We start from the raw sequence: 20,995 nt of genomic DNA, 5'->3' as shown, positions 1-20,995 counted from the left end.
TTTAGCTTTGAGAAATTCGGGTTGGGCCACCTTATGCTGGGTAAGAACCTTTCCTTTCCCCTATGATGTTGTGGATGAAAGAAACCACTGAACCAGGCAGCAGGAGGAGGGGACCTGGTCCTCTGGTTGCGAGCATGAATTGTCCCCCTTTGCTAAGCAGGGTCTGCCTTGGTTTGCATTTGGATGTGAGCCTTGCAAGATATTCCCCTTAGGGCAGGGGTGGGCAACCTTGGCTCTCTAGCCGTTGTTGAATGACAACTCCCATCATCCCCATCTGCAATTTATTGTGGCTGGAGATCATTGGAGTTGTTGAACAACAGCTGGAGAACCAAGGCTGCCTACCCCTGCTCTAGGGGGGTGGGGGTGCTGCTCAGTGGAAGAGCATCTGCTTTGCATGCAGAAGGTCCCAGGTTCACTCCTGGGCAGCATCTCCAGGTAGGGCTGGGAGAGACTCCTGCCTGAAACCTTGGATTGCTTCTGCCAGTCAGTGCAGACAATACTGAGCTAGATGGATCAAGGGTCTGACCCAGTAGAAGGCAGCTTCCTATGTTCCGCCTTCAAAAGGGCCATAGGAATGCATGGGGTAGCCGTTGGCATTCCAATGCATTCCATGGCCATTTGGAAGGAACCAGGGCTTTTCAGTGGGCATTCCCGGGCATTCATTTTAGTCCATTCCCTAGAGCAGGGATTCTCAATGTTGAGTCCCCAGATGTTACTGGACTTCAGCTCCCATAATCCCCAGCTCCAGTGGCCTTTGGTTGGAGATTATGGGAGTTGACGTCCAATAACATCTGGAGACCCAACGTTGAGAATCCCTGCCCTAGAGCATCTGCTTTGCCTACAGAAGGTTCCAGGTTCCCTCCCTGGCAGCATCTCCAAGAGAGGAAGAGAGAGATTCCTGCCTGCAATCCAGGAGCCAGATGGACCAATGGTCTGACCTGGTCTAAGGCAGCTTCCTATGTTCCCATGTTCAGTTTTTCCTGGATAAAAAAGGGACTGGTTGGTGCCACATTAATTAATCCAGAGTCAAAAGGATGTGATCTTATGAATCTGGAGTAACGACTGCTTCCTGGATCTGTCCCTGCAGTGGGCACACTCACAGCTACAGGTCATATGGCCACCATTTTAATGAAGAAACAGGTGATCCTCTCTAGTCTCCAGCCAGTTGAAGGGCTAATGGTTGACCTTCTACCACAGCTCGGACGTTTGAGGAACTGCTTGGACTTAACCCCAATTGACTCACTCTTGGGCAAGCAAGAGCCTGCAAGCAGCTTGTCCCATCTGAGACTTATCCTTACATCTGTGTTGGTGGATAACTGAAAGAGTGGAAGGCCAACCCCTTAAAGAGGGACCATCTGAATATACATTGCATATTATGACAGAAGAGTGACATCATATATGTGAGCTCTCACTGATGTCAAAGCACCGTGGAAGAATCAATGTACAAATTACGATGCTACTACAACAAATATTTTTATACCACTGTTCAACAAAAGTAGTTTTCTATATAAAGTGGTCTACAAAGGAAGGAAGGAAGGAAGGAAGGAAGGAAGGAAGGAAGGAAGGAAGGAAGGAAGATGGTTCCCAGTCTCCAAAGGATCAGCAACAGAGCCACTGGAGGGATGCTGTGCTGGAGTTGGATAAGACCAAGTGCTCTCCCCCTGCTAAATATAAGAGAATCGCCACTTTTTAAAGTGCCTCTTTGCTCAGTTATCAGGAGTATCTTTAAAAAGAAAAGAAAATATACCATAGCTCGGTGCATGAGGAGGTACAATTTTATAAAGAATGATTTTCCAGGAGAGAGTTTTATTCCCACCGACTCCGTTTTTTCTTTCAAAAGGACAAGAAAGGCAAAAAAGGACAAGAAAGGCAAAAAATGTTTTAGAGAGTGTGTGAGACTTTTCTGAACGGCTTCCACCTTTATTAAAACTTGGAATGGCTTCTTTCAAATTGCGTAGGGCCATGCACTAACAGGGGGCCCTTTGGCCACTCCCTGGTCCTCTGGCTGAGTCTCTCTCCTTGCCCTCCTGCCTTCTCCCTCTGGTCTAGATGGGGAGGGCCAGGCAAGTGAGCAGGGAGAGGGGCACGGAGGAGCAGCACCCCCTTCTTCCTGCTCACTTGCCTCTCCTCTTCCTCTGGGCAGAGGGTGGATTTCCCTGGTGGCAAGGAGATGTGTAGATCACAGAGAGCATGCGCATCTCATAGCCTGGGGCTGCCACTGAATATCCCCCCATAGAAGAAGATGTTCTGGTGGGAGCATCACCAGCTCAGTCTAAGGTTGTTTTTTTCATGTTTAAATTCTCAGTAAGGATTCTTGCTGTTGCCTATTGGTGCTGCTTCTCCTTTCATTATCAGCCCTGGGCTTTATTTGAGTGTTTTACTTAAGCTTGCTAACTTCAAGGGTCTCCTGCCTGTTGACATTTATCTTAAGACTAATCCTGGAGAGACAGAGCTTTGCATCCTGTTTTAGCAACCCAGCAGTGCAGTGTCAACATCTTCCTGCTAAGCTGTTTAATTGTTTCCCAATCCTCATTTGTCTCTTAAAGGGGAAACCTGGCAAGGACGGAGACCCCGGCCAGCCCGGTTTGGCTGTGAGTATGCCGCACCTTTCTTTATAGAATCATCTTATACTATTTACATATTTTGAGAATTGTTTGTGTGTTTTCTCTCCTTGGAAGGGTTTGCCTGGTGACCGCGGTGCATCCGGCTTTCCCGGAAGAGATGGAGAAAAAGTGAGTGTGTTTGTGTAATGCAGAATTTTCACATGCATGTGCGTATGCTTCCTGGTCAGTCTTCTCTTTAATTTGCGTGCTGCAACTTTGTTGGCAGGGTCAGAAAGGTGAAGCGGGTCCCCCTGGTCCTCCCGGACGCGTAAGTTGTTGTTGGTTCATTCTGTCCCCTCCCTTAAATTGGTTGCATGAATTGTCCCCTGTGCTAAGCAGGGTCTGGCCTGGTTTGCATTTGGATGGGAGACTACATGTGAGCGCTGTAAGATATTCCCCTTTAGGAATGGGGCCATAGCTCAGTGGAAGAGCACCTGTTTTGCATGCAGAAGGTCCCAGGTTCACTCCCTGGCACCTCCAGGTAGAGCTGGGAGAGACTCCTGCCTGAAACATTGGGGAGACACTGCCACTCTGTGCAGACAATACTGAGCTAGAAGGCTCAAGGGTCTGACTGAGTAGGGCAGCTTCCTATGTTCTGATATTCCATCTTTGAATTTAACTAAAATCACTTTTTCCATCTCACAGCTTGTACATAGCTATCTAGCTTTCAGTGTAGTCTTTGAATTGTTGTTTACCAGTGTTCGTTTTACTGAAGTAGTATAAAATAACTTTAAATGAAAGCATAACTGTAGCCAAGATTGTAATCAGCTTGGGGGAGTCTTTTCCTTGGTCCTTCTCTCTCTGAATCACGTTTTTCTTGGTTCGTGGAATATGATAGGTGATTTCCAGGACAGGGATTGATTCAACAGTGGGAGCAAAAGGAAGCAAAGGCTTACCAGGGTTTCCTGGAGAGAAAGGTGATCGTGGCTATCCTGGCCTACAGGGACCCCCTGGGTTGCCTGGTCCCGCTGGTAAGAAAACAAGTTTATTGCAGGTGGGGATGATGGGAGTTGTAGTCCAACAACATCTGGAGATCCTCAGATAGGCCACTCCTGTGTTTATTTGACATCCAGGGAGGGGGTTTTAATGGCGGGAAGTCTTCAAAAGTGGTCTTCCCCCACCTGCAGCTTGAAATGGGATGGGCCACTCTACTATCTTGAGGGTCTCATTTTGCTGAATGGATAAGAAAGAGATGCAACTAGAACCCCAAACCTAAAAATGATCTGACTTGAGGTGTTGTCATGTATTAAATAATACTAAGTCAAACCATATTAAAAATATATACTGTATTTATCTGAATCCAAGACTAAGGTTCCCCCCACCCCCAAGTTCTTTGATGTGAAAAGTCAGGGGACTGTCTTAAATTTAGAATCTTATTCTTTTCAGGAAAACACAGGTATAAGCTGTATTTGACCTCTGTTTTTAAGGATGTCATCTTAGATTCAGAGTAGTCTTCTATTGGGTAAATAGAGCATATAAAAATTCCAAATCACCAGTTGAAGATCTGTAGTCTCGAATGCATCCGGATGGAAAGATCATGTCTAGATGGGTGATGTAATAACTTCAAAAAAAGACAGTCCTATTAATGTTCACCCAAAAAAACCTAAATATGATCTGACTAAAGGTACTGTCATGTATTAAATTATGCTAACTCAGACTGGTATGAAAAACAAACCAGACCATCATTTGTATAATTCCTGTTGAATCCCTTAAGGCCCAAGGTCTTTACAGTGGAGATTTCTGTTGGTATGCCTGGAACACCAGTGGTGACCTGCCAAGGAGGGCCTGTTTCAGAGAGTTGCCCCTTCATGGAGCTGCCAAAGCACCCCCAGAAAGGATACTGGCTTTTGGAACCTTGCCAACTCAAACTGGCTCCTCTTATGGAGATACTGAGAACTTCAATGTGTCTCCCCCCAACCCCGCTGTAGGAATTCCAAGCGTAGGCCCACCTGGTGCTCCTGGCCTACCTGGGGAAAGAGGACAGAAGGGCGATCAAGGGGTACCTGGGATTTCCATACCGGGGCAACGTGGACTTGATGGACGGCCTGGATCCCCTGGCCTGCCCGGCCCGCCTGGTCCACCTGGGACAACTATACCAGACAGTAAGTAATGTCCCCCAACTATCAATCCACTAATTGAAGACACATCTTTCTACAGAGGCTTTTAAATATTTTATCTGCTGCTTATATCTGGTAGTTTTCTTAGTTTTTACCTTTTTATTCATAACTTTCAGTTTGAAACTTTTAAAATTTGTAAGAGTTGAATGTGGATTTAGCCTGGTCTTTTAACTTGTTACATTTTATTAAATTTTTATCATTCTATATTGTATCTATTTTATTAATATCATAAGCTGCCTGAGTAGTAGTATGTTGGAGGAGCAGGGTATAGATAGTTTTCGATAAATACTAAAAACTTTCCTTTCTTCCCGTTTGTTGCCATACAGTGATCCAGGTATTGGGTTACACCTTTTCTTTCCACTAGGGGGCAGGTTGGAATCACAAGTTCCCAGATGATTGCAGAAGGCATTCCTTTTGATGGGTTGTCTTGGTAGAATATTCTGCTTGTTGTTTTTAAAGGTTTTTTGATAACGAGAGATAAAGCAAGCCACCCCAGTTGCCTTTGGTGCATCTGCCCATTGGCTTGCTCACTTTTTGCATTGCATTTCCTTTTCTTTTCAGCTGGAAGGCTGTGTGAGCGAGGACCCCCTGGCCTCCCGGGCCTCCCAGGAGAGCAAGGATTTATGGGGGAGAGAGGCCAGAAAGGTATATTTTCATAACATTGTTCACTCTTGTTTGTCAAAGAGAGCCATAGCTTAAAAACGTAAGTCTTGCTGGATCAGGCCCAAGGCCTAACCAGTCCAGCATCCTGTTTCCCACAGTGGCCCACCAGATGCCTCTGAGAAGCCTGCAGGCAAGAAGTGGAGGGCCTGCCCTCTCTTGCAGTTGCTCCCCTGCAACCGGGATTTAGAGGCATCTTGCTTCTGAGGCTGGATGCAGCCTATAGCCACCAGACTGGTTGCCACTGATAGGCCCGTTGTCCTCCATAAATTTGGCTAAGCCTCTTTTAAAGCCATCCAAGCAGGGGGCTGTCACTGCATCCCATGGCAAGGAATTCCATATATTAATTATGCACTTTATGAAAAAGTGCTTCCTTGGTGGTAGTGCATCTGATTTTCATGCAGGAGGCCCCACATTCCAGCATCTCCAGGTAGTAGTAGTAGTAACAGGTTTGCTGTTGAGTCAGTGCCGACTCCTGGCAACCACAGAGCCCTGTGATTGTCTTTGGTAGAATACAGGAGAGGTTGACCATTGCCATCTCGTGCACAGTGTGAGATGATGCCTTTCAGCACCTTCCTATATATATAGGAGTTTCCCATATTTTGGGAAAGACAACAGCAGGCATTCGAACCAACAGTCTCCTGCTCTTTAGACAGGTTGTTTCCCCACTGCACCATTAGGTGGCATATAAAGTTGTGCTGTTGTGTTGGTGTTGACTCCTGGCGACCACAGAGTCCTGTGGTTGTCTTTGGCAGAATACAGGAGGGGTTTACGTTTGCCATCTCCCGCACAGATTCATTCATTCATTCATTCATTCGATTTCTATGAAGTATGAGATGATGCCTTTCAGCATCTTCCTATATTGCTGCTGTCCGATATAGGTGTTTCCCATCGAAACATACCAGCAGGGATTCGAACTGGCAACCTCTTGCTGCCTAGGCAAGTTAGAGCTAGACAAAGTCCTCTGTGAAAGTTTGGAGAGCCACTGTTGGCTAGTGTAGGCCAGGAGTTCTCAAACTTGGGTCCTCAAATGTTGCTAGACTACAGTTCCCATTGTCTCCTGCCACAATGGTCTTTGGCCATTGTGGCTGGTGCCGATGGGAGTTGTAATCAGCGACATCTGGGGACCCACGTTTGAGAACCCCTGGTGCTTGCAGTACTGAGCTAGAGGGCCCAGTGGTCTGAGTCAGTAGAAGGCAACGTCATAGAGTCGTCGTGAGTTGGGTGGTACATAAATGTAATGTAATAATAATAATATATGCCCTATATAGACTGTGGCATTCCAAGAACTGCTTGAAGCCGGTGCTAGTTCTAACTTCTGTCCCCCTTTGAGCAGCTGACCGTCCTCCCTTGTCATTTTGCAAACTTATTTGGAACCATTCCTTGGTGTCAAAAGAAGGATACCATGTGTCTTAACAGACATTTTTGGCAAAAGCTGCTTAATGTGAACAGATCTTGGGCCACCTTTTAGGTCACGGATTCGATGTCATGGTTCTTTCTAGGAATGTGCACAAAACCGGTTTTTCCGGTTCGAATTCGAACCAGGTTAGAATCAGGAGGGGGTGGTTCACTTTTGGTTTTGCTCGAACCTCCCCCTGGTTCAGTTCGAATTTGAACCAGCTTGAACTGATTTGGACAACCAAAAATTGGTAGGATGGTAGCTGGCATGCAGGGGTACCTGCCACCCAAACCCCAAAGCAATTGGACACTCGTACGATTTTTTATGAATTTTTGAAAAATATTTTTATTTTTTTATCATAGGGTATAATGGGACTTGAACCAGCCCATTATTCCCTATTGTGGAGCACCCATGGGTGCCAACAACCACGCAAACCCCGAAGCAATTGGACACCCCTATGATTTTTTATGAATATTTGAAATATTTTAAATTATTTTTCTCATAGGGTATAATGGGCCCCAACCAGCCCATATCCCCTATTGTGGAGCACCTAGGGGCACAAAGGTGGGGTGGGTGGTAGACAACCAGGGGTGCCTACTATCCACAAAGTTCCAAGGCAATCAGACACTCCTCTGATTATTGGTGAATTTTAAAATTATTTAGGAATTCTTCATAGAGAATAATGAGGATTGCAGCAAATGTATAGCTTCACGTCGAGGAGAAAGGGGTGTCCTAGAGTGCAGTGTGGTGGGTGGTAGTTCCCAAGGTGGGCAAGGAAGCTATCAGAATTATTTGAAAGGAATTGGGCAAAAGGCTGATTTTTAAGTGATTTTTGAAGTTTACGTGACTTTAAGGTTTTTCTCCATAAAGAAGCATGGAGGTGTCAGCTAATGTATAGCTTCACGTCGGGGGTGGGGGGTGGGGAAAGGGGTGTCCAAGAGCAGTGTGTGGTGGGTGGTAGTGCCCAAGGGGGGCCAGGAAGCTATTAGAATTATTTGAAAGGAATTGGGCAAAGGGCTGATTTTTAAGTGATTTTTGAAGTTTATGTGTCTTTAAGGTTAGCAGATGAGAGTGGATTCATGGTTTGTCATTGAAAATCTTATATGCTTCCAAAGAATCTACACTCAGAACACTTCAGAAACAACAAAACCCAGTACCCCATAGGTTAGCAACCCATGGATGTGATTGGAACCCTCGCTCTGGGCCACCCCAGCACCCCCCAAGTGCAGTTATGGGGCTGCTGAAACATTCATTCTTCCCTATGGAGAAAAACCTTAAAGCCACTTGTGGGTTGCTGGGGTGGCCCAGAGTGAGTGGTGGTCTAGTGCAAAGAGGTACCCCTGGGTGCCAGCTACCATCCTACCAATTTTTGGATGTCTGAACCGGTTCTAACCAGTTCTAACTGGTTCGAATCAAACCACCCCCTGGTTAGGTTCGAATTTGAACCTGCAGCTCGAACCTGATGGCTGGTTCCGTTTGAATTCGAACCTTCGAACCACCCTGGTTCGAACCTGTTCACACATCCCTAGTTCTTTCTCACCTGGCCATTGTGTTAGAATTTGCTTCCCTACCATATGTTGGAAATTGGAACAAGTCTAAGCAAGTTTACCACTTCTTGTATGGAGCAAGGGCTGGCTGATTTGAAGAAGAATCCATCTTGCATGGAAAATGTGATGGGCCTTGGGGAGTGGGAGGGGTTGGCAGCTTATGTCATACGTTGTGTCCATTGGATGCTATGGGTGACATCGTATAATGGCATTCTACCAGGTGTGTCTCACTCAAGTCACGTCAAGTAACCTTTATTACAGTCAGAGACCAGCATAAAATTACACATTAAATGAAGGTAATACTAGAGAAAAGTTACATGTTGATAGTGGTGACTACAAATACGATGATATTTTGAAAAGGCTAGAATTAAGAATAATTACAATTTTAAAAAGAAACAAGCTACAATACTAAGAAACTAAAACCACCAAGCATACTATTTCCAAAACAAAATGCACAGAAAAGATAAAAAGGGGAATTTAAAATAGTAATATAGCTGAAAATGATTACATATGTAGTAGAAAGCTAGAATTAAAATTAAGAATAGTTAAAACTAAAACGGTTACCATAAATTGGAGTATTACTAAAAATGGCAAAGTTGCACTACATTAATCTAATAAAATATTATGCACTGCCATCGCACAATTAGTATAATACGAAGAGTATGAAGGCGAGTGTTATCAAGAATCAGATTAGGGGAGCCCATCAGTTATCATCCTTCGCCGGATGCCAATCGCAGCTGCACAGAACTTGGCAACGGTCTTTGTAGGGGGGTGGGGGTTAGAGTCACATAGCAGCAATTGAGTATAGAAGTGGCTCGTATGACCCGGAAGATTATATGAAGCTTTATAACGAGGCTCTTAATACAGGCCTGCAGCATGGTTTAACCTCCTAGTCCTAGAGAAGGGGGACAGGTCTGAATATATTTAAGGGACAGTGCACAGTTAGTTCACAGTGCCTGAATACAGAACACCTAAAACCTTGCATGGCTTGTTACTCTGAGTCCTCCCTAATCATCAAGGCGGCAAGCCAAATCTTTAGAGGAAGCCCAAATCGAAATGATAATAGGGTTCTTGAGCTTATAACACATGCAATGCCACCCACTGACGGGGCCTCGTTGCTTATGTCTTTGTTTCCAGGTGATAAAGGAGACACGTGTTTTAACTGCATAGGAACTGGCATTCCTGGCCCTCCGGGGGAGAAGGGTCTACCAGGGTTACCTGGAAGCCCAGGTATGCAGTCGCTACTTTCATTCCTCTAAGTCCCTACCACATTGGGGCGATGCATTTCCACCATAGCACATGGATGTGGTATGCCAACCCAGCTGCGTAAACAACAACAGTTGACACACAACCCGTGGCAGAAACGTATGGCCACTTTTTAGAACATACAAGAGCTGGTGAGCAGGTTCCTGCATGAGATGCACAGGGATAAATAAAGGAGACTCTTTTTTTTTTTCTAGCTGCGATGTGTTCTTTTTCTTCTTCTTTCTTTCCCTTTTGCAATCAGGGTCTCCTGGTTTTCCTGGGCTAAAAGGTGACAGAGGCATCCCTGGCCTCGCGGGTCCCGCTGGGACACCAGTAAGCATCATTTCAGGGTTATTTGTTGGAGGGAGAGTGTCGGGAGGGATCTGTGCCATCTTCATGGCTGAAATAGTTGTTGTTTCTTTTCTTAGGGTCTTCCTGGCCCTCAAGGGCCCCCCGGGCGTCCTGGTACAAAAGGGGACCCGGGTGACATCCTTGCCTTCCCAGGACTGAAAGGCGAAAAGGGGGAGCCTGGGTTTCCCGGCCCTCCAGGCCTGCCAGGATTGGATGGTTCTCGTGGACAAGATGGACCCCCAGGCCTCCCTGGGTCCAAAGGAGAACCCGTAAGTTCATTCTCATACAAAGTATAGGTGGGCTGCCTTATAATTAAAATGTCAATCCATTTGGATTAGTGGAGATTGCCAACCTAATACAGTCAAATGAACGAGGCCCCATTAGCTGGTGTTTCCCAGCTCTGTGTATGCAACGTTCTTCACTCTCTCAACTATATACTTCAGATTCTCACTGGCTCTATCAATCTGTTCCAGACCTCTTGAGTAGGAAGGAGGTCAGTCCCTGGCAGCATCTCCAGGTAGGGCTGGGAAAGACTCCTGCCTGGAACCTTGGAGAGCCGCTGCCAGTCAGTGTAGAGCAGGGATTCTCAACGTTGGGTCCCCAAATGTTATTGGACTTCAACTCCCATAATTCCCAGCCCCAATGACCTTTGGTTGGGGATTATGGGAGTTGAAGTACAATACCATCTGGGGACCCAACGTTGAGAATCTCTGGTGTAGACGATACTGAGCGAGATGGACCAAGGGTCTGACTCAGTACCAGGCAGCTTCCTATGTCCCTATGCCCCTCAAGGCAGGACTCTCTTCTCTGGAAAACTGTAGGATGTGTCTCCACTATTTCTTTCTGCAGATCCCAGCAACATATATACAGATGACCTCCAGATAGGTTTCAAGTCCTCTGTCGGGGGGGGGGGGTGAGGGGGTGGCATCACGGCTCTACCAGTTCTGATACTTCCAAAAACCCACACCCATCAAAGGGCCTGCAAAAGGTGGTCCAACCCCTGAAGATCCCAGTATCCCAGTACCAGTGATGGCAGTGGTGTGAACTGGCCAAAAGACTCGCGTTCTAAATAATTACTGTTCTGATGCAACATTTTCCCTCTTGGTCTTTCCTTATCCTTTTCAGGCAGGCATTGCTTTCAAAGGGGAAAGGGGGCCTGCTGGTGATCCGGGGTTGCCTGGAATCCCCGGGGAACGAGGGCCTATGGGTCCTCCTGGATTTGGCCCACAAGGTCCCCCAGGCGAGAAAGGCAGTCAAGGTGTTTCGGGTCGTCCAGGAGCCCCTGGAGTTCCAGGTATGTTGAGGTATTGAGCAAACAATAACGGGAATAAACAGTAACATGAACACTTGTGTTTTAAAATGTTTATTTTAAGGAGACATTTCTGACCGTCCTGCTGGTCAATTCTCCCCCTCCCCCCCCACAAAATTGGGGGACCTACCATTTTAAAACCCCGGACACTTTTTTGATTGAGTGAGTGAGTGCCGTCAAGTTGGTGTCGACGCTTAGCGACCACATAGATAGATTCTCTCCAGGATGATCTGTCTTCCACTTGGCCTTGAAGGTCTCTCAGTGGTGCATTCACTGCTGCTGTCATTGAGTCCATCCGCCTTGCTGCTGGTCGTCCTCTTCTTCTCTTGCTTTCCACTTTCCCCAGCATTATGGACTTCTCAAGGGAGCTGGGTCTTCGCACGATGTGTCTGAAGTACGATAGCTTGAGCCTGATCCTTTATCTTCTTTTACTCTTATCATGGGGTTCTTTTAAATGGCACCTTTTCCACTTTCAGGACCCAAAGGTGATCCTGGCCAAACTATTACTGAATCCGGACAGCCAGGTATCCCTGGTCCCCCCGGCCGAGATGGCGAAGTGGGGTTTCCAGGTAAGAGGTTAGCTGCACTTCCTGGTGAAATGGCATCAGCTTGTAGATCTTGTGCGTTTTGCTTTTGCCGACTGAATATATATTTCTGCTGCAGGTGATCCTGGTCAGCCAGGGCAACCGGGATTGCCAGGAATTCCAGGTGCAAAAGGTGACCCAGGAATCTCAGGCATTGGACTTCCTGGCCCACCGGGGCCAAAAGGTTTGTTCTCTCTAATATTCTGAAATGGCAGCATGGTGTAGTGATCAGCCCAGGGGTCCCTGCCTTGGGCCCACAGATGTTGTCGGACTACAGCTCCCAACTTGGCTTCGGCTATTGTGGCTGGGTTTGGAGGGAGTTCTAGTCCAGCAACATCTGGAGACCTAGGTTTTGAGAACCCTTGGGCCTAGAATATTGGGGTTAGCCTGGGGAGACCCGGGTGCAAATCCTTACCCATTCTAGAAGGCTTAATTGGTGACTGGCCACTTTTCCCCCCACCATGTCCTACCCTACAGGGTTCTTGTGAGGATTAAAGTGAGAGAGGAACTGAGTTCTGAAGGAAGACAAAAGTGTAATAAAATTTCCCTTGGGACTATAGGCACAAAGAGGTCTGGAAGCTACTTCTGTGATCCATTTTTTTTAAAAAAATTATTCTATTTGCTGCTATGGTCATAAGAACACCCTGCTGGATCAGGCCCAAGGCCTTTCTAGCCCAGCACCCTGTTTCCCACTGTGGCCCACAAGATGCCTCTGGGAAACCCACAAGCAAGAGCATGCTCCCCCCCCTCCTGCTGCTGCTCCCCTGCAACTGGGATTTGGAGGCCTCCTGCCTCTGATCTGGGAGGTAGCCTATATCCATCAAGACTAGTAGCCATTGATAGACCTGCCCCCACCCACCCCCATGCATTCTTTTCTTGTCCTGCCTTTCACTTTTAACTTATGAGCATGGATGTCTGTGGAAATTCTGACCTTGCAGCCAGGCAATGAGAAAATGAGGGAGGGGCAGGAAGACCATCAGCTCAAAGCAAGGCGGGGGGTTGTTGGCATCCACACCCCAAGGATCTGCTTGATCCCCTGTTCTTGATATTTAACCACACGGTGCTCTTTGGAGGTAAGAGATGAAATCTGAAATGGAGAGCGCATCCTGCTGTACAGAAGGAATGAACAGGACGGCTTTGCTGGTCTGCAGTCATTCAGATGGGGATTTCAGCCCGCTAGGCAATTTCATGTGAAAGGGGTCCTTTAAAACTAAAAGAAGAATGGATTCTTTTTTTAAAAGTGGGCTGATCCTTGGTGGCTCTTGTGCTCCAACCCCTTTCTTGTTGCATTTTAGGTTTCCCCGGGCTTCCGGGTCTCCCTGGAGCGCCAGGCACACCTGGAAGAGCGGGCCTCGACGGATCACCTGGCTCTCCTGGAGCACCAGGACAGAAGGTCTGGAACCGGGGTCCTTCTGTTTATTTTATTTATTCAAATCGAGTGTGCCAAGGAGTGAGAGGAACAGCTTATTGCACAAGTCCTGAGCCGTTCCTGTGCAGGGTCGTCTTGTCCTTTGAGGGATATGAGGAACTAGGGTTTCTCTTTTGTATCTTGGCTTTTGATGGTGATATGAAGGTTTTGGCCTAGTGTTCGTTTTAATGATCCCTTTTGACAAGCGCACTAGGAACTGTGTGGCTGCCCAGGTGACGCGGAATGTAGAGCAATTCCAAGGGTAACGGAATCAGGCACGTTACCACGGTTTCCAATGACTGTAGCCATAAGCAAATTTTCAAGTTGATATTAATTTATTTAATATTTATATTTATATTTTGACACCGCCCTTTGTTTGAAGGCTCAAGGACAGTTAACAACAACATAAAATCATAAAAAATAAAGCTTTTTTTAAAAAACCAAACTGCTAAAATAAAACACAGCTACGTTAAAAAGAGAGCTGAAGGCCACTCATTGGCCAAAAGCCTGTTTTAAAAGGGTGGTTTTCAGCACACCCTCAGACTAGAGAACATCTCCTACTAGAAGGCCATATTTTAACAAGTTATTTTATTTAGCAGATTTTTATACCGCCCCATATACAAATATCTGGGTGATTTACAAATTAAAAAGCACAAACAACAATTAAAAGCATTAAATCAATTAAAACAGTTTAAAAATAAATATATGTATGTCCAAAAATTCTGATTCCGTTACTATCATATCTTGCACTTTTCAGGCACTATATTGTTTAAAGATTTTGTAAAAAGAAATATAGTCTTATTGTAGGAGATGTTCTCTTTCCAGTGGGTATGTATAATATCATCTTGAAAATTTGCTTATGGTAGCATGCCTGATTCTATTACCCTTGGAATTGCCCTGTTTTCTTTCCCACAGAACATGGCTCTGAAAAAGATTTAATTGCATACATTTAAAAGAACACGCTTCAGTGCCTCATTGAGAATAGAAAAAAGGCATCATGTAGCACCTAACAGACTGATGTGGCTATCTCTCTGATAGTTGGATGGAAACCAGTTCAAACTTTTCAATTTCTAGTACATGTTTAGAGATCAAAAGAGGTGTGGGTGAATAGGACCCAAAGGTCTGTACTCAGCACAACTTCTAGGCCCTTTCTGTGACCTTCAGTTCTCATTACCCCTATTGTTATGATTCAGTCCCTCCTTATATCCTCTCCACCATTTTGCTACGCATCTCAAAATCTGATAAACCAAGGAGAAATGTGCGATATTCTACAGGTTAATTTCAATTCATGAGCAAGACACATACACCATTTTGAAACGGGATGATTTGCATCATTTTGTTTTGGCATGAGAATTTGGGCTTCCTGGTCACAGAATCTGAAACTTCAGAGTGCAGAGTTCTAGACTCTCCTGACGCTTCCACATTTCTACTTTGGAAAAGGGGTGGGAGAACAGCAGATTTCCTCAGGAACTGATCCTGGATCGTTTCAGTGAGAACTAATCTGAGTAACTCTTTCTCTCACGTCTCAGGGAGATCGTGGATTTGGAGTGCCAGGACTAGCTGGACCACCTGGGCCGCCAGGTTTTAAAGGTTTACAGGGCCCCCAAGGTGATCCTGGCTTCCCAGGAAACCCTGGTTCTCCTGGACGGGAAGGCTTTGACGGAATACCAGGCCCTAAAGGTACTGAAATCTTTACCTGGAGACTGGGCTCCTAGAACCTTGTGCTTCTCATAAGTGCTTGTCCCTGCTCAGAGGGCTGGGCTTGGTTCAGGCATCATGGTCAAGGGAGCTTAACTGCAGTTTGGCATGATGTCCGAATGAGCAGACCAGAATTAAATCAAATCCATTTTTTACAGCCACAGGCCAATATCATTATACCGACATGCAGCCCTCTTCAGTGTACACTCACAAACTGCAAAGCAGCCATAGCTCTTGGTGGACTTTACACCGAGCAACCCAAAACTTTGCAACATTGTGAGTGACATCTGGGTGTCTATCTGAAAGAAGTCAGGAAATACCAGTGACCCGGGAAACCACCCCAAAGTGGAGAGATTGCATCTCTTCGAAGGTCATGATAAAACAAGCCGTAGAATAAAACATATTCAAGACCCTCTTATTGTAGGTAGTTTTCCTAACCCTTCCCTCCTGCGCTGCAGATGGCAAAGCATCCTCACCAGCGAAAAAGCTCCATGGTGTTTCAGGGTAGTAAGAGGAGCGAGAGATGCAGCGGGCTCAGTGCCATGGCGTCACACCCCAGTTCTGAACTTGCAAAACCAGAATCAGAAACTGTGGCCTGTAAGCCGTTTGTCAAGTATGCGCTATGGCGGGGTGTCCAGATGGGCAAACCGTAGTTCCAGCTGTCAGTCTGCCTCGAGAGTGAGTCGCGGTTACTTAAACGCTGGAGTGATGAGCACCTGAGAAATGAAAGCCGCTCGAAACCATCCTCTGCCGCTATGCCTGCACATCCGAAACGTGCTTAATGCAAACCCTGGTCTAGAGTGATGCGTGCATGTCGTTGTTGCTGGCAGTGCTCCCCAGCCAGGGAGAGGGGTTGGGTGGCAGCACAAAACGGCTGCGCGGGGGCCCTGGGGGAAGGTGAGCATGCACGTGTGAGCCTTAGAGGGAACAGTGCTGACCCATAGGATGGTCCATCCTTTGGAGCGAGGGAGGGAGCCTCTACAAGCAGGTGCGCTGTATGTGCACCTGAGCGCATGCAGTCCTCTGCAGCGGGACAGTGGAGTGTACTCTGGGAAGTTTCTTGGGTGTCTGGGTTTCTTCCTTGATGAAAGAGAGACAGACACATATGCTTTGGCATCTCTTCTAATGGTGCTTCTGGGAAAGCAACGCAATTTTCTAAAGACTCTGATTGATCAGAATGTCCTTTTCAGGTGACCCTGGACTACGTGGTCCACCTGGGTTAGTAGGACCTCGAGGGGTGCCAGGAATTGGTGGTCAAGGCCCACCCGGTCCAACGGGGGCCCCAGGACCTGTGGGTCCACCAGGTAAGTCTCAGAATAGCTGATAATGACACCGTCCCAAACCAGGCCTCTCATTGTAGGAACTCCGCAGTCCAGACTGGTCGTCCACTTTCTTTTCATCTCTTGGAATGTTGAAAGTTCCTTCCCAACTTCTTATTACTTTAGAGTGACATGATTATCCCAGTCAAAGTAATATTGTTGTTAGGCTTCTACTGAGAACGATTTTTCAAAGCTTTCCCTTGAGTTGAATCTGCAAACTGAGCAATAAAACCATTAACAGGTGGTTTGTGTTTGTATATTGTTAACAACAGTTACAATATAGCTGGTCCATAATTCCCTGAAGCAAAATTACCAGACTCGAAGCACCAATAGTCCCTTAATGGGAACTCAAGAAAGGATCACACTCTTCATTAGACCAATGTAGACCTAGAAGTGGAGTTAAACTAGATTGTAATCGCCAGAGGGGCATTTCCAACTTAGACTTCATTCAAAGTATATTGATTTTTTAATTTTTATTTGGGATTATATAGCTCCATTTAAAACCTTAGTTTTCATTGAGGTATTAATCCTGTGTCTAAGTGGTGCCACTTCTCCCATTTCTCCCTAACACACCAGTTTTCTGTGCGCAGGGCCTTTTTTAAAAAAGAGAGGTGCATTCAGTCAAGTGAGCCCTCCTCTGAAATTTGAAGTGGCACAGCCCTGAGACTAGTTGTGTACCTAAATGAGAACTCGGCTGCAGTTACATGCCTCTGTAAGGCAAAGTCAGGCAACCTGAACGAAAACTCCCATCATGCTCAACCACTATGTGGCTGGCGGTGATGGAAGCTGTGATTCAACAACAGCTGGAGAACCAAGCTTTTCTCCCCACACATTAGGATGTTTAACAGACTGAGAGACTTATCCCTTTATTGAAAGGGCCATTAACTGGAACCCTCCAGGGAGTCTTCATTCCAGATTTATGGACTGCCCTCTTGAAGATACGATTACTGTTGTACTTCCATTGGGCCGTGTGAAACAATGGGGAAACAAAGCTACTTATAATTTTGCTTTGCCGGGGAGGAGAATGGGTCCCCCGCCCCACCGCCCAAACTTACATTTTATAACTGCTTCCCTTATAGACATATTTTAATATATAGCTGTATGGAAGGTATGTTTTCTGGGAAGGTTTGCTTCTCAACATGGAATTTATTGTAAGAGGAAAGGGTTTCTCCTACAGTTTTGCTGAAGGGAGAACCTTCTTCCCTGGAATGAAGGGCTCAGATTACTTCAGGAACATTCGAGACCCTGCTAGACTTCGATCTAGGCTATACTTGTGTGGTACCTCCACAGGGGTGGTGTCTCCATGGCCGCACCAATTCCCATGATGGTGGCAATGCTTTTTTTAAGCCCCGCCCATCCCTGGAAGAGGTGTGGCTTTGTTAACACTCCACAGGTGGAGGTGCCCTTTCACAGGTGATAAGGGACTTCACTCAAGTCTACTGGCGGACACTCCTTTGGCAATCTCTGTGGGGCCTATCAAGTCCTGATCCATGCAGCAGTATCAACAAGGGGAATGTTTCCATAGGAACCCCTAACTCCAAACTGCTTTGAGAATATGTTGCGGTTCTTTCCATGCCAGCATCCCTTGCTGTGTTGCATGAGAGCAGCCTGCCACACGTTGGGATGTAGAGGTTGGGCACACTATTGCACTGGGCTGCAAGTCTACATCTAATGCATTCGAGAAAATCCATCTCTTGAGAGATGAGTGTCCTGCATGACGACACCCACTCTGCAAAATGCCTCCAGAGCTGAGCATCTGTTGCAACAGCTGGTACCTCTGTCACAATCCTTGTTGCTTCCATCTTTAAAAAGGAGATGCTCTCTGGCATTCATGGCTGTGGAAAGAGAAGACTGGAGAGGTGTAGGTGGTGTCTACTGGAGTCTCTGTGACTGGGGTGGGTCTCTGGGGGACTTCTGGTGGCAATAGACCTGGCTATCACTTTTCAGAGCTTCTTGGATAGTTGGGTGGTTGAACTAGGCCCAGTAGGCTGGAGACAAGAGTCTTCTTGATCTGGGCGAGGAATAAAATATTTTCTGTGTGTAGACCAAAGGCAAGGTGTGCTTGGGAAATAGCTAACTCCAGCAGTGGTCAACGCAGGAAGCTTTGGGAGAGTTCCAGGCAGAAGTGGTAGCTGTTGAGGAAGACCATTAGAAGCTGGTGTAGCTAGCAAATGGAAGACACACTGAAGCAAGGCGGCTGTGGAAGCAAGGAAGCCACCAGGCAGCAGAGACTGGGTAGATCTGTGCCGAGAACACTTTGAAGAGGCTGTGAGGTCATTATGTTAACTCAAGGGAAGACCAGTGGGATGACGGCCTGTTCTCCAGTATTCTCTGAGCTTGGAAACGGAGAGGAGCTTCAGGAAAGGAGAAGCCACTTTCTGTGCCAGATGAAGGCTCTTGAGGTGAGCCTCCCAAGACTGGCAAGGCAGGCTGGCTTCCAGAACAGCTGCCTTCTAGCATACCTCTCGCTTAAAGAAGCCAGGTGAAGACCGTTGGGCTAGTTCTTGGGCTACAATCTTCAGAGCAGCTTCCAGAATCAAGGCCCTGAATGAATACAGCACTCCACAGAGCATCTGGTGCTTGTCTCTTGGAAATGGATCCCTCGGGGCGGGTTCCCTGTCACGTTTTAATGGCCTCTCCACATGACCCTGTCGTAGCATCCTGGGCAAATCCCTGCACGTGACATTGCTTTTTGGGAGTTTGTGCACACCTGCCCATTAGAATCCGAGTTTGCCCAACACTGGAATCGCCTGTCACTGATAAGTTTTCACTCTACAGAGCACCTCTTTAATATGACCCTTTGATCTGCCTGTTTTAAAAGATCTGCATGGTTCACATTCCCTTTCCCCATGTCACTGCTACTGTAATCCTTGGAGCTTAATGAAATACTGTGCATGGCTTCTACTAACAAATCAGCATCAATGATGTCACGGCTCACTTGGCTGCAAGGTAAAAACACATTTCTTTCTTTGCTCTTACTCCTCTCTGTAAAATTAACATTTCCCTTAACGTTAACTTGGGATAAAGTTAAAGTGGTCTTTGTGGCGCTGCCGCTTGGGAGTGGGGGCCTTGGTTCACGTTTTCCTTTGTGTGCATCGCCATTTATTCCGATACTTTTCTATGTGTGCACCTTCTACACTGTAGAAGAACATTTTCTCCAATAAATTAGCATGTTGCAACAAGCATTTGGAAAGCAGAAAAGTCAGACTGTGTTAACGTTTTGATCACATTCAACTACTGAGAATCACCAAACGGTTGTGTGTTCATTGGACTGTCTGTAAACAAAAATTGGTTTTCTTTCCTTGGATATGGTGGTTGTTGCGCACTAGAAACCGTTTCAATGGAGTGTACTTGAAATCCAGTTTCTTTTCTGTTGATGTTACATTAACTGGCATCGCACTTAGGTTGACTGACTGATTGCAATCCACAACCTATTGATGCAGTTGTTGTCCCTATCAAGGTGATGCATTGTGGATTGCAACCTTTAGGTATTTGTTCTAACACTGATATGCTTACTTTTGTATCCTAACCTAATGGCATTCTCGCAACTCCTAACTGCTCCCTGTGTGTCAACTTCCTGATGAATTCTTAACGTGCGGGCATTTCAACCTCTCAGGTCCACAAGGTACTGTGGCTTCTTAAATCCAAGTCTCTCCCCCATTCCCCCCATTTGCATTAAATATGCTACTTTTCTTTCTTTTAAAAGCAATTCTACTTACTGTTCTGTCCTCGGAGGTAGTGGTTCCATCTTGTTGAGATTCACAGGAGTCCTCTGAATCCTTACCAATTATAATGTAGGGCCTCAGCTAGAGCAAAAAAAAGTCCCTTTTCAGACCCAAAACTTCCTTATGAAAGTGGTGGGTCAAAACTATCCACCTTAAGTGGCGCAGCGGGGAAATGCTTGACTAACAAGCAGAAGGTTGCCAGTTCGAATCCCTGCTGGTACTATATCGGGCAGCAATGATCTAGGAAGATGCTGAAAGGCATCATCTCATACTGCGCAGGAGAAGGCAATGGTAAACACCTTCTGTATTCTACCAAAAGATAACCACAGGGCTCTGTGGGCGCCAGGAGTCGGAATCGACTTGACGGCACACTTTACCTTTAAGCAGCAAACTATAAAGCCCAGCAGTTGGAGCAATGTTCCTTCTCTGCTGCAGTAACCACTCCTGTGTGCCTTGATCTGGCTCTCTCCAAGATCCTGACCTGTTGCTCATGGAGCGGGGTCTGGTTCGTTCTGGATCAGATGAAACTGTAGCTCAGCTTGGAAAGGCTAGAGGTTCAGACACATTTCCAGTTTTGAAAGCCTTGTAAAATAGAAAACGACTCTTTCTACAAATGGATTGCTGGCAGTTCTGGTACAACCATGCTATCAAGAAACAGCGTGGTTATTTTCTTTGCTTTACCACATTTATATCAGCTTTGCAAACTGGAACATGAAAAAGGTGCTGTCTTCTTCTCCCCTCGCCCCACTCCCTGCTTTTCCCTCGAATCATTCTTTAGCAGTAACCAAGTCAGGCTGTTGGAAACCATTTTATCTTCTGTGTCCCTGGTTGGCAAGACGATTCCTAAAAATCTGGAAACCAAGCAGTGTGTTTTTCTGTGGTGGTGGTGGTGGTGGTGGTGATGATATAGTGACATACTAACACATCCCTGTAGGGTTGGTTCTAGGGAAGTGTTCTAGAAATGTGCTACAGACAAAAAGGAGCTTGTCTGTGACCGCTGTTTCTGTTTTTCTGCTCATGCAAGTCGATC

General features: G+C 46.3%; 1 protein-coding gene across 4 annotated transcripts in view; it reads left to right on the top strand.

Moving 5' to 3' along the window:
• The window catches only part of COL4A5 (collagen type IV alpha 5 chain), a 132,864-nt gene that overhangs the window by 73,113 nt on the left and 38,756 nt on the right, over positions 1 to 20,995 (top strand). For all 4 annotated transcript variants that reach the window (XR_008311641.1, XM_053273942.1, XM_053273943.1 and 1 more), the window contains 15 exons: positions 2,547 to 2,591; positions 2,679 to 2,732; positions 2,830 to 2,871; positions 3,442 to 3,574; positions 4,532 to 4,705; positions 5,282 to 5,365; positions 9,464 to 9,556; positions 9,834 to 9,904; positions 10,000 to 10,191; positions 11,048 to 11,216; positions 11,708 to 11,800; positions 11,895 to 11,999; positions 13,111 to 13,208; positions 14,753 to 14,903; positions 16,112 to 16,225. Coding sequence is in view for 3 of the 4 variants with exons in the window: in XM_053273942.1 (XP_053129917.1) it covers positions 2,547 to 2,591; positions 2,679 to 2,732; positions 2,830 to 2,871; positions 3,442 to 3,574; positions 4,532 to 4,705; positions 5,282 to 5,365; positions 9,464 to 9,556; positions 9,834 to 9,904; positions 10,000 to 10,191; positions 11,048 to 11,216; positions 11,708 to 11,800; positions 11,895 to 11,999; positions 13,111 to 13,208; positions 14,753 to 14,903; positions 16,112 to 16,225 (1,618 nt within the window). In the remaining variant the exon portion in view is untranslated. The remainder of the gene's footprint in view (positions 1 to 2,546; positions 2,592 to 2,678; positions 2,733 to 2,829; positions 2,872 to 3,441; positions 3,575 to 4,531; positions 4,706 to 5,281; positions 5,366 to 9,463; positions 9,557 to 9,833; positions 9,905 to 9,999; positions 10,192 to 11,047; positions 11,217 to 11,707; positions 11,801 to 11,894; positions 12,000 to 13,110; positions 13,209 to 14,752; positions 14,904 to 16,111; positions 16,226 to 20,995) is intronic.

This window comes from Hemicordylus capensis, chromosome 11 (assembly GCF_027244095.1).
Source record: "Hemicordylus capensis ecotype Gifberg chromosome 11, rHemCap1.1.pri, whole genome shotgun sequence".
NCBI classification, from domain to species: domain Eukaryota; kingdom Metazoa; phylum Chordata; class Lepidosauria; order Squamata; family Cordylidae; genus Hemicordylus; species Hemicordylus capensis.
This window is presented reverse-complemented; position numbering and strand designations above follow the sequence as displayed.